The 14,027-nt window shown below is 43.1% G+C and overlaps 1 protein-coding gene across 1 annotated transcript in view; it reads right to left on the bottom strand.

The window, feature by feature from the left end:
* Positions 1–10,045: 10,045 nt before the first annotated feature.
* Positions 10,046–14,027, bottom strand: part of LOC133450780 (voltage-dependent N-type calcium channel subunit alpha-1B-like) — a 245,093-nt gene continuing 241,111 nt past the window's right edge. Inside the window, 1 exon segment of the mRNA XM_061729657.1 lies at positions 10,046–12,553. Coding sequence (XP_061585641.1) covers positions 12,023–12,553 — 531 coding nt within the window. The 3' untranslated portion in view covers positions 10,046–12,022.

The raw sequence follows: 14,027 nt of genomic DNA, 5'->3' as shown, positions 1-14,027 counted from the left end.
CGTGCAACAAGCGCCCAAAGTTCCGTTAGCATCAAAATTAGCATAGTTGAATATCTCATAAACCATTTGTGGCAGGGTGGAGGTGAAGCCAGTCAGGAGATTGGGTACAGGTGTATCCAATCAACCTCTCCACCCTGCCTCCCTTCATAAGGAGCAGCTGCACTCCAGAGAGGGGCTGCTGCTGCTGGGAGAAGGTTCTGCTTGTGCACGTTGGGTGCCACTGTAGCAGGTCTCGTTGCTACGGGGATCACTCAAGACAGCAGATACCGGGATTTGGGTAGAAATCTTTTATTCGCCAGAAGCAAACACCCACACGTGCACAAGCAGAACCTTCTCCCAGCAGCAGCAGCCCCTCTCTGGAGTGCAGCTGCTCTTTATGAAGGGAGACAGGGTGGAGAGGTTGATTGGATACACCTGTACCCAATCTCCTGACTGGCTGCACCTCCACCCTGCCACACCGTTATAGCTAGCAGGATGAGACTAAAATATGTTGTAGTACAATGTGTCCCGGGTTTGTCAATGTTGTAATGATGTCTGTACGATAACCTGTTGCCTAGCAACAAGCATCCAAAATAAAATTGTTTCAAAATTGTAATTATGTCTGTCTGTCTGTCTGTCTGTCTGTCTGTCTGTCTATCTATCTATCTATCTATCTATCTATCTATCTATCTATCTATCTATCTATCTATCTATCTATCTATCTATCTATCTATCTATTAAATGTATACATTAAATGTAACCGGACATGGTTTCATTTTATTATTTTTTTATTTCAAGGAGCTTTGCTTCATACAAAATGTTCAATGTAGAAACAATTGCAGAATTCAAAGTCTGGCCAAGAAACATAAAATCAGGCAAACAAACATTTCACTAAATCCCACGACCCAAACAAAGGAAGGTTCTAGCTCTGCTGCATGGGATTCAACTACCAACCATGTTAAATACTGTTTTAAATAGAAACAAGTCTTTTAAACAAACCCCACAGTTTATATCAAATATTAAAAATAAATAACCAAAAGTCACATGGTATCTAAAAGTACTAAGTACATGCACATACATAGTTAGAACATGCAAGCGTCTGTATTCCCGATGGCATGTTGAATTAGATTTTCTTGACTATGACAGCACACGTATGTTTGCTTGACATCGCTTGAGAAAGTGTTCGGAAGATATTTTTTTTCCAAAATGTAATGAAAGTGTTGAAATGATAAATATCCTTTTGAGATAAAAAAAGGTCATTTTGACAACGTTCCAGTCTGACGAGTATAAACTTGTTATTGCGACCAAACAGAACGCGTCTATTCTCACTGTGCGCCAGATAATTTGACATTGTTGAAGTGGGTAAATGTTATGCATGCAGGTACATGTAATCTGTCTTTTGTATACACTTTGTGCCGTTATGCTTTTATAGTCTTTTTTTGTTTGCATGTTTTTGTAATATTTCCTATAAAACATTTGGTCACAATCATGCTGAAGCCTGACCAGCGTTTGAAGCTACAGAATGGACGCAGAGATAGGTTTGTCTTGTTGCATAGCCCTAATTGCTTTAACCGTGTCTTCCTCTCACCAGCAACCAGAGAATCAGAGTTCCAGTTAACCAGAGTTCCAGAGAACCAGAGTTCCAGAGAACCAGAGTTCCAGATAACCAGAGTTCCAGAGAACCAGAGTTCCAGTTAACCAGAGTTCCAGAGTTCCAGAGTTCCAGAGAACCAGAGTTCCAGAGAACCAGAGTTCCAGTTAACCAGAGTTCCAGAGAACCAGAGTTCCAGAGAACCAGAGTTCCAGAGAACCAGAGTTCCAGAGAACCAGAGTTCCAGAGTTCCAGAGAACCAGAGTTCCAGAGTTCCAGAGAACCAGAGTTCCAGAGTTCCAGAGAACCAGAGTTCCAGAGAACCAGAGTTCCAGAGTTCCAGAGAACCAGAGTTCCAGAGAACCAGAGTTCCAGAGAACCAGAGTTCCAGAGAACCAGAGTTCCAGAGAACCAGAGTTCCAGAGAACCAGAGTTCCAGAGAACCAGAGTTCCAGAGTTCCAGAGTTCCAGAGAACCAGAGAACCAGAGTTCCAGAGAACCAGAGAACCAGAGCTCCAGAGAACCAGAGTTCCAGTTAACCAGAGTTCCAGTTAACCAGAGTTCCAGAGAACCAGAGTTCCAGTTAACCAGAGTTCCAGAGAACCAGAGTTCCAGAGAACCAGAGTTCCAGTTAACCAGAGTTCCAGAGAACCAGAGTTCCAGTTAACCAGAGTTCCAGAGAACCAGAGTTCCAGAGAACCAGAGTTCCAGTTAACCAGAGTTCCAGAGAACCAGAGTTCCAGAGAACCAGAGTTCCAGTTAACCAGAGTTCCAGAGAACCAGAGTTCCAGAGAACCAGAGTTCCAGTTAACCAGAGTTCCAGAGAACCAGAGTTCCAGAGAACCAGAGTTCCAGAGAACCAGAGTTCCAGTTAACCAGAGTTCCAGAGAACCAGAGTTCCAGAGAACCAGAGTTCCAGAGAACCAGAGTTCCAGTTAACCAGAGTTCCAGAGAACCAGAGTTCTAGTTAACCAGAGTTCCAGAGAACCAGAGTTCCAGAGTTCCAGAGAACCAGAGTTCCAGAGAACCTCCTGGTAAACCGGCAGCTCCTGCAGCACGGCCAGTCTGTGCTGCACACTGCTAGAAAGCAAAAACACAACAAAGAGGTGTATAATGAAAAAAAGATCTTCCTCCTCTAAAATATTATTTTTTATTTTTCTCCTGCCTGGCCCTAATACTCTTCCATAGTGATGTGACCGGCGTTACTGATACACATTTCATTTAAAAAATACCCACAGTGCAGAATGATGACATTAATCATATAACGGCGGCGTGGAAGAGGATTGAGGGGCAACCTGACAGGTCAGGCTTACCGTGAAACATTAAAAAAATCTGATTTAGGACCACATATAAAAGTGACCCCGGTCTGATGTGAAAAAAGGCTGTTAAGAAAAAAAAAAAAAAAGAAATGTGACAGGGTTGGATTATGTCAGATGTGTGGCCACTTCAGACACCCAAAAGTGTGCACTGAAGTACAGAAAAGGCATTTTATTTGTTATGTTTTCATCATACACCTCCTTTAATGATCTAACCTTTAGGAGTAAATAAAATTGGGAAAAAAACAACAAACTTAGCACATGTAGATGCTACAAGACAGGATTTTCAAATTCAGGGGTCTTCAGCTGCCTGCATCAGATCACCCGGAAGCAAAACTGTCCATAAATGTGGAGGATGTGTCTCCCAACATCCTCCGTAAAACACACACTTCCAAAGTGCAGAGTGGAGAAAGGCCCAAGTCATGTGACCTGAATGCTACATTCATGCTAACCGCTTACTGCTCAAAAATGCCCAAACACAGTGAAATTATAAGATTCCTGAATAAACCAGCCAAAGACCACAACCTCTACTGGGATAACCTGCAGGTTGTTGTGCAATTCATAATCTGATTTGTCAATTCATCGTTTCAGTAGTTGTTCGTTGCAGCCCTACCCTGAGAAAACTTTCTGAAGATTGATGTCATTCAAAAAGATGGACTTCTTTTCTTTCATGACTCCATCGTCCCTCCATCGTCCCAGCTGCTGTCTGGTGTTTTTGGACAAACAGCCAACAGGAAATCCATGAACTCCGAAGTCTACACTCATACAATTTATAGGAGATTATCGAAGAATTTACAATAAGAAATGAAAGTAACAAGGATACAAAACTGACATTTACATTTATACAGTGTAACACGTATGAGCCGAGGAGCTCAGCTGTCCAGGACTTTATGGCCCTGGTAGGGTCACCCAGGACAAACGGGTCCTAGCTGAGGAGCCAGACAAAGTGCAGATCAAAAGAAAGAAAAGGGCCCTGCCCCTTCTCAACCTTTCCCCGACCCTGAACCTAACCTGGGGCTTGCTGATTGGGCCGGAGCTTCGGGAGCTGCGTGCTGGCCTGCGGCCCCCACCCCCGGTCATCCCGCTGCTGCTTCCACCTGCCTGCGGTCCCCACCCCAAAGTAGTGGCCAAAGACGGGGACCCTGGCAGTCCAATCCTCGACTGCAGATGGTTGGAGGGGACACGGAATGTCACCTCTCTAGTGGGGAAGGAGCTTGGGCTTCAGTGAGTTGTCCAAGGTGAGAGACGCTGCACAGAGGTGGGCATACTTACTGCCCCCCGGGTTGGTCACTGTACATTGGGGTTCACACCAGGGTTAAGGACTTTTGTCCAATGAAAAAACATGACGGAGGGTATTTGAGGGTTGGTGGTCCCCCTCTTTAAAAGGAACCCTGGTTATTAAGACTTGTAGGCCCTAATAAGCCACAATTGTTCTCTTATACTAAAATATGTTGTTAGAAACACATAAAATAATGTAATTGCTTTAAAAATCTACAATGTTTTACATATTTTGACCTGCAGGAGGCGCCATGTTTTACCTGCGCAATGCATTCTGGGGGTGATGACGTAGTCCGGTTGCTCTGGGAAGATAAGCCACGTTAGTTTAACTGCGACAGGTATCTAAAACATAGATGAGCAGCACTCTCCTGGTCGTGGAGGCTGACGAGGGAGCCCATAAGACGTCTCGGTTGAGGCAAACTGGCTCAAAGTTCTCGTGTGCTGTGATGCACGGGAGATCAGTGCATTAAACACTAATATTAGTATAGTATATCTATAGTATAGTATAACTATAGTATAACTATAGTATAGTATATCTATATATATACTTAGTATATCCTTTTTTTTTTTTTTTTTTTACCTTGTCTGCACACATATTATTGATTGATACCATGACGGTAGAAACCAAAAGTGTATATATGTGCATTATTACTATATGTAATATATACATATATATACGCACACATATGCGTACACATACATAAATATACACATACAAACCCAGTGTTTTTTTTTTTTTTTTACTTAGTATATCCTAATGCAGCGGCGCCGCCAGCCGGAATCCTGTACGCACTGTGCGTACCCTTTTTTTGAAGGATTTATTTGTGGTACGTGCTGGGTCCACCGTTGGATGTTACCATGACAGACCAGAGGCTGAGTGGACTGGCCCGGGAGTTTGACGACACGGGGAGGCACAGACTTCGCTTCAAAAAGGGAAGAACACCATTATTGAATTTAATGACTATTCTGATCATTTTGGTGGAGCCACATATGGCTGGGGTTTGAATTGTAGCATCGGCTATCTGCTAGTTGAAACGTGTGGTCGGTTAGCCTATTTGAGTTTTATGGTGCTTTTATGATGTTTTTATAGTTCATGCTTTATGGTGCTGTACTTTTCTTTTTTTTTACTTTTTTGTAGGTGCGCCGTCACCTTAATGTTTAGTTGTGTTTTCATCTGTGTTTCTGGTGGGCCGACACCATAATGTTTATGTTTGCATCTGTGTGGAGTTGCGCATAATAATGTCACCATGTGTAGTGCGCCGTGCGCACGTTATCCAATTTGTCACTGCAAAGTTTTGTTTGAGGCAAAAAGATCTTTGAAATACTTATTGAACTCTGAATAGCCAACAGATCTATCCTCTCCCTAATGGATAGTGGAATATTCAGGCCGAGTGGGACCCTGAAATTAGCTGTATAGAGCAGTGGACGGACTGTTTCTGTGCCTACTATGAAATTGAATCTAATGATTTTGTCCCACTCTCGCCTCATCCCGTCTTTCTTGAGATATGTTTTCAGTGTTGTCCTCCTCCTTGACCTTGTGCTCGGGTTCAAATGTAAATGGCTGAACAGATGACATGTTTATCCTCTGGATTATCTGGTTGAACAGTCACAACAGTGTACGGGGGCCAGCAGGTGCAACCGACTGACGTCACTACCCAGAATGCATTGCGGTGTAAACAACAATGGTGAACTACGAGTTAAATTATATTTTCCAATTTTATAAAAACGAAGACATCAAAAAGGTTTTTTATATCACATTGTTATAATTGATACCAACATTTATCTTTTAAGACCTACATGTCTTAATAGCCAGGGTTCCCTTTAAGAAGGGAGACCAAGGTCAAGATGGAGTGTGAAGACACTGGGATGAGAATCAGCATCTCCAAATCCGAGACCATGGTCTTCAGTCGGAAAAAGGTGCATTGCCCCCTCCCTGGGTAGGGAGTGCCCCGAGTGAAGGAGTTCAATCATCTCGAGGGCTTGTTCACGCGTGAGGGAGGAATGGAGCGGGGAGATGGATGGGCGGATCGGTGTGGCTGCAACGATCTGTCTTACCGTCTACGTTTCTACCTCACCTACGGTCAGGAGCTGAGTGGTGACCGAGAGAACAGGACGGTGGATACAAGCGCTGGAACTGAGCTTCCTCTGAAATACGGTGAACACAGCTGCTTTCTCTGCTCTGGTTTGTGTAAAATCTCTCTTTAGCTTTAAATACACGCTTCACTCGCTGAAAAAAGAGAAAACATCTTCATTACAATATTTAATATGAATTGCTTGGATTACTGCTATAAATCCGCTGTTCTTTGAGAGGATGAAGAAGATAAAACTATTAAAAAAAAGACATGAAAAATATATCAAACAACCAGTGCGAATTTAAACACACACTTAAACCGTCCAGAAAAGTTAGAACGGATCACTAAAACTGAAAGGACACCCCCTCCACCTCCCCTGACCTCCACCTGATGGGCAGTACTGGTTTCTGAAGAAGACAGGAGCGTTTTAGGGCCATGCAGCAGCACAAAACCAAACAAAAACATCCTTGACCAGATCTGTTGTCCATATATATATGTGTGTATCTATATATATATATATATATATCATGTACATACATAAACAACAAAATAAGTCATTTTTAGGTGATTTTTCCACACCCAGGGTTCAAGCGTACTGTCGGTGTAGACGCTGCTTTAGATAAGGCTTGTCTGCATTCGTCTTCCTGCAGAGCTACGTACAGAATGAAGCAAACATCGACTCTGGTATGGATGCATTAGAAAACAGTTGGTGTTGCATCTTCTACAGTTTATCTAAAAGGATAGGCACTTTGTCTTAAAACATTTGCAAATAAGTCTGTAAGAAACCTTAGACCTGAAACAATGGCAAACTGTTAGCAGTTCATGTACACATGACACACCTCTGTTTTTCATGTCACTCAAGAAATGCACACAACAGAAAGAAAGAGAACATCAACAAGGAACATTTACAGTCAGACATTTTCATTACCATGCATTATTCAGTACTTCTCTCCTAAAGTTAGAAAGAGAGGTTAGCTTGGTAAAACAGTGGTAAAACCTGCTGCTGGGCAGCACGTCCTCTGTTCAGCCCAGTTGGAGGGAATGTCACAAAGAATCAGGCATCATGGAATGGCAGAGTTGTAAAGTAAAGACTATCAAAGCTGTCTGTGCAGTGCTGTAATGTCTGAGGTTTGCCAACAGCTCAAATTAACCCCGGGCTCATTTCTATCCTCGTCTCAGGAGTCACAGTGCACCTCTCTCTGCTGAAACCGACACATGTTCGTCGCTAACGCGCAGCCCGTGTGGCTGAAGTCATGTCTTGTCTGGAATCGTCCTCCCATTTAGACAAATCTGCAATGTGCCTCTTCCATTTTTGTGTGTACAGGAACAGTGCTGTGCCGTCAAATCTTAGGAATTCTTTCCCCAATATAATTTCAAAATGATTTATTTCCAGCAAACCAGAATCTATGGATAAAGATGCATTTTGGTGTTAAGAATGTTGCTGTCGGCCGTGAAGCGTTGGTGTCAGTGTTGAATAGTCCTGAGATACTGAGGCCACTCTTATTTGCATCTTCTGTACTCCGGTGTGCACGTGTATGGGTTGTAATACTGAATTCAAAGGGAGCTTGATCAGTGTAGGACCAGAGTAAAAGGGAATTTAGCAACTGTAAAATTACACTTAGCCTTTAATCACGAGCATATTACGTGGATCTCAGGGTCTGACATTGTCCCGCTCTCCTAACTCTAAACTCGTCAAATTGCTCTGCCCTCTGGTGTCCTCTGTTCACTCATGGGTTGCTGCTACACTATCCCATCTCAATTCAAGGTCAGTGGCAAACCAGATATGGCGCCAATGTCATTGCTTTCTTACAGGAATGTTAGTTTTTCATCCCAGCATCTCCCTCAGTCGACTGGTTGGCAGAGTTGGGTAGTAACGTGTTACATTTACTCTGTTACATTTACTTGAGTAAGTTTTGGGAAATGTTGTACTTTTAGGAGTAGTTTTGAATCACTATACTTTTTACTTTTACTTGAGTAGATTTGTGAAGAAGAAACTGTTCCTCTTACTCCGCTACATTAGGCTACGTTGAGCTGTTACTTTTCTTTTATCCCTTTTATCCACGTACGCGTCAATCTCATGACATCACTGAGTGATTCTTTGGGAACAATGTTTGTTTTTGCATGTTTTGTCACATTTACAGAGACTCAAACACACACAGAGTTTCTATGAGTTCATGTTTGTTCTAGTTCTGCTGGTTAAAAAAGAAAAGTACAAAGGCTTGACATTTTGTGCTACTTGTGCTTAATTTATTTTTTTAATCTGTTATTTTATTTATTTTATTATTTATTAAAGTACTTGAATTTACTTTAAGATTATTTTAATTTAAGCTATTTTTTATTAATTTTAATTAATTTTATTGATTTAATTTGCCTGAATATGATTATTTTGTACTTTTGTTGTTTTGAATGGTTGTGTTAAAAAAATAAATCAGACGTTACTCAACAGTTACTCAGTACTTGAGTAGTTTTTTACTTTTACTCAAGTAATTATTTGGATGACTACTTTTTACTTCTACTTGAGTCGTATTATTCTGAAGTAACAGTACTTTTACTTGAGTACAATTTTTGGCTCCTCTACCAGCTCTGGTCATTAGCCAACACGTTAATGTGAGTCCCTCTCCGATAAATCCCTGCTGCTAGCTGGTGAAACGTGACTGCTGAGCATCAGAGGGTCACTCAGAAACGACGGCGTCGCTTCATTTACGCCTCCAGCAAGAGTAGGAAAAAAGGGAAAAAGTGCAATATATCAGAGAGAAAAAAACATTTATATTTGTGGTCGCCCCTCCCAGGGATATGCTGATATGCTGCAAGAGATCATGAGTAAACAGAGAAAAAACAAACACCCGAAGTTCAGTGAGGACGTACTAAGGGACCGGGTGAGGGAGGAGAGACGGAGCTGGCAAGCATAAAGTTTGAACAGCCGAGGACACGAGGGCAGAAACCGAAGCAACCGGAACACGAGCACACCTCTGAGAGCAGGAACAACGTTGGGAGAGAGCGCTACAATACCTGGAAGTCAATTAAAGATTCTACTCTCAAACTAAAGAGATAAAATATCCTTTCTTACCCTGACTGTCTTTCACTTCTGCAGCATGTGAACATCTGAAGAGCTGCTCAAATATGTCAAGCCAAATCTCATGGATAACCCGTCTGGAGCGGGCTCGTCAGCATCACAGGTGATGGGTGTGTCATGGATTATTTGCAATAAAGCTGATGTGTTTGCTGGTCATTGCTACTAATTCATCCAGTGACGCTATAACCAGTACTCGAGTTGTAAAAGAAATCAGGGGGGATGGTAGATTTTATCATATGGAGACAGATCATTTGTGCTGATTACAAATAATATAATATATTACAAATAACAGCACTGACCAAAACACCTGCAGAAATACTGCAGGAATGACATAGCAGCAGTTAAATGCAGCCTTCTGTAAGCTTTAAATATCCACTGGGCTTACATCAAATACATCAAAACACAACAATAAAAAACACTTTTCTGAACTTATCAATATGACTCTGTCCTTCACAGGATAAGTAACATGGATCACTGCAAAAACTCACAATCTTAACAAGAATATTTGTCTTATTTCTAGTTAAAATGTCTCATTTTAGTAAAAAAAAATCTCATTACACTTAAAATAAGACTCATCACTGGAAAAAACAACAATTTTCACCTGTTTCAAGTAGATTTTCACTTAAAATAAGTCGAAAAATCTGCCAGTGGAACAAGATTTTTTTGCTTGTAATAAGAAGACAAATCCTCTCCCACTGGCAGATTTTTCTACTTATTTCAAGTGAAAATTTACTTGAAACAGGCGAAAATTGTCAAATAAGTTATTTTTCTGGTGTTATTTTTCTGGTGATGACTCTAAATGTTGAAATAGCAGTAAAACCACATTTATTGATGAAATGACATAAGGGATGGAAAGTGGGGGATGGCAGTTTTACAGGGGGGATGATTTGGACCGTTTTTATTTCAGGGGGGATGCCATCCCCCCTCATCCCCCCTCAACTCCAGTACTGGGTATAACTGCATCTCCAACACGCCTGATGAGTCTGAATCATTAAAAACACGTCTGGCCAGCACTTCTGTCTCCTCCTCACGCTGGATTGGGGCCAGACTGCACAGTAAACCCACAAACTACCGACCTCTGAGGTACAAACCTGTAAAACCGGGGACGGATCAACCCTGGACAAATATCTGCCACACACTACACACCACCACGGCTGTCTCGGAATCTGCTGACATCTTTAGCGAAGATCGGAATAATTATAAAACAACCCTACAAGGTGTCTTTTTAAAGCTGCACTAATAAATATTTGTATAATTACGATAAGCAAAATAATGAGGTGTAAGCTGAAGGCCATGTCGTACCGGGGAGAGTGACCACTGTTATACTGAAGACGCTTCTCAGTGGAGCAGACACAGATCAGCTGGTGGAGACGAGTCCTAATGAAAGGCTGCTAAGAGCTGGAGCCTTTTGGCAAAGTCTTCGGAAAAAACGCCAGAAAATCTCCAGAAAGTGTCCGCGGAGAGTTGGTACGGAAGTGTCGTAAATATTCCAATCTGAACTCAAATGACGCGTCACTGTTCAGTCGGATAAGAAAAGAAGCTTCTCGTGAATAATGGTGCAATGCCGTGTGAAGTCAGCTAAACAGCTGGAATACTCTGGAATGGCTGAAACAATTCACCGCTGGTGCCGGACATGTGAAACAGACACGAGGCTACGCGAGCAGACGAGCGTCCGTCAGTCTGCAAACCAGATCCAACCCACATTTGAGAGGATTATGGAAAACTGGCCGGCAGAAGGCTAAAGAAACAGCATGGCAGTAGTCACAGTAGCTGACATTCACCACGACTGGTGTGCTCACTAGTTTCCTGTTATATACGCCAACATGCAGTTTTTCAAATTTCAAGTTGTCCATATTAATTTGGATACATTACTGTTAATTTAGCATTTTGCTGTTAACTCCTGTGGAAAGCTTTCAAATTAGAATAAGACCAGGCCTTTGGTCGTATTCAAAAACCCATGCTCTAATGAGTGCTCGTGTCTGTGTCTGCTGGCTGTTTGCTGACATACTTGTCTCACACAAGGGGAACATTTGTGTCGCCTCCAAATGGGAGGGTGAAACATGGGACACACTGGTAATTGTTTTTATAAACTGCTATTTGTCCAAAAAGTTAACTGCACAGAGCACAACCCCACCTTCCCAAAGATGGAAAAAGGCAGCAGGTGTAGCACGAGAACCGTCGTGTGAATGACAAACCAGTCACTCCGGAATAAAACAGCAAATACGTCAGTACTTTGCCTGAAGGCTTTGCCTGAAAAGAGCTTGAACCTTTAGGTGAGAGTCGGCCAGTCGTCTATGTCCACGTCCATGGACCTCTCCCATTTCCAGAGTCCTGGTGTGTTATGCTTGAATGTATAAAGTGGCTACGTCAGGTCATGTCATGTTGGTTTGGTTTAAAATGGTGGTGTCAACAAAACACTGGAGTTAAAGCGAGAACAGCCATGGTCGGATATCTCAGGAGGGCTATCGCAGATCGCTCTTCTGTTTGGTAATGCTACGTGCTCTTTGGTGGAGAGGATTCTTATAAAGCATCCCCCTCTTCACATGTGTTCTTCATCCTTCACTCTCCACATTTGGGTTACAATTCAGCATCAAACACACAGTGACAATGTAAACGAAAGCCTTTAAAGAAGATGATAAAACTCATCACAAATCTTCCAAAAATGCATTAAAAAAGGTACGTTTAAAGCCATGCTAGCACCATTCACCCTCCTCTACCTCCTGTACCTCCGGACCTTGGTGCCAGAGCCTGAGCTGGTGTCAGCCCCAAGACTGAAGTGGTACCCGTTGGGTACGTCAAGCTCTACACCAAGAGTTGGGAGTAGGGCTCCCATGGCGCGAGGCAGTGTGGTCCGAGATGAACTCCCGGCACTGGAGCTGGGGGAGTGTGACGGCGTGTCCTGGAAGACATCCAACTGGTCCTGGAGGCTGCCGTGGGGGCTGCCCGGGGTCTCTCCATGGCCCCGGCCCAGGAAGGGCTCGGAGCAGATCCGAGTGACGGGACAGGGGGAGTGGTGGGAGCCGCCGTGGCGGAGGGCCGTGTGCTCCGACAGGTCGCGGCTCAGCCGGCTGGGGATCCAAGACGCCTGGCTGGACACGCTGTGCACTGGGGAGGAAGTGGAAGTCTTGTATGCGACGCCGGGTCGCGGGGTGAGCGGGGTCTGCGGGAGCTGCCGACGTCCACGGCTCGGTGCGCTAGAACTGGAGTTCAGAGCCACCACACCGTCTTTAACCCAACCACTGCCCTAGATGAAAATTGAACAAGCAATTTGAAATAACAGAACGATGAGGAAAATGAGTAAGACGAGAAAAGAAAATGGAGAGAAAAAAAGGATACAGCCACCAAAGGAAGGAAAGACAAGTGCGATTTGTGATTGACACAACAGATTACAGAGAACAAGAAACAGACGGAAAACACAGAAAAGACAGAATGAGAGAAGAAACACAAATGGAAAGGTAATGTTTGATGAAATGGATGGAAAATGATGAAAAGAGAAAGTGGGAAAAGTGAAAGGCCATGAGATACTGTACTAAAGGAAGACAGAAGAGAAAGTAGTAGTAAAAGGATGCAAGGATCACATTAACACTAGCTACGTTTACATGCAGTCAATAACCCTTTTCTAACCAGAATATTAGCAATAACCCGGTTGTGCACGGCCATGTAAACACCAATAACCTCTTTGAATAACCCGAATTTGCTCATATTCCGGTTTTTAAAAACCCGAATATGAGCCCTGGGTTACTCCTTTTCTAACCCGAATATTTGGTCATGTAAACGTCTAACGGGATTTCCCCATCAAACGGAACAGGAATTTGTTTTCTGCACATGTTCTTTTCACAAGGAATCTTGCTCTTTTGAGTCCAGGAAATACTAAACATGGAGAAACCAAGACCAGGAGGAGACTAATCACTTCATAAATGTAATGAAAGATATGAACATTTCTGCATTTGTAGACGGTAGAAAGTACCGGGATAGCCAGATTTAAAAGAAGGTGAGAGAAAAGTTCCTGGAAGCAGGATTTGTACGAACGCCAGACCAGATCAAGCTCCGCTGGAAGACGCTGAAAAAGGCGAACTACAGGGACAAGAAACAAAACGGTACCAGCGGGTGCGATTATCCGCCGTGCTGCTGTTATTAAGGCCGGAGCACTGACAGTGCGAAGGCCCTATTGTATCTGTAGGAATTTATTTTTTATTTTTTCTCGTTTTTATTTCTCCGACAAAATGAGGGCCTTTTTTCCCCCTAAACGTGCCCCAAAAGTCACCAAATTTTGCACGCAAGCCAGGCCTGGCGAAAAATTTGACATATGGTTTGCATTAATGGGCGTGGCCTAATGGCTCAACAGCGCCCCCTAGAAAACTTTGTTCCTCAAGCCCCACAATACGGTTCGACGTACATGCAAGAACATCGGTACACACCTGTATAATGTCACAACTTAAAGAAAAGTCTCTTGGCGCCATGGCCGAAACCCAACAGGAAGTCAGCCATTTTGAATTAATCGTGTAATTCTGGCGCAATTTATGCCATTCCTTCGGCCGTTTCTTCGCCCGAACCGTAACGTGCACCCAGGTGTGTTATACATCAAAATGTGCGTCTCCATCCTGCGACGATGCACATTACTTTTCTCAGTCAAAAGCGTTACCGTGGCGACGATAGACTGATTTAGCCTGACCCCTTCTTCTGATTGGTCAATATTTGATAGTCCCTATTTTCTGCTA

The sequence above is a fragment of the Cololabis saira genome, chromosome 9 (genome assembly GCF_033807715.1).
Source record: "Cololabis saira isolate AMF1-May2022 chromosome 9, fColSai1.1, whole genome shotgun sequence".
Lineage (NCBI taxonomy): Eukaryota > Metazoa > Chordata > Actinopteri > Beloniformes > Belonidae > Cololabis > Cololabis saira.
The sequence above is the reverse complement of the archived record's forward strand: the minus strand, read 5'-3'. Positions and strand labels throughout refer to the sequence as shown.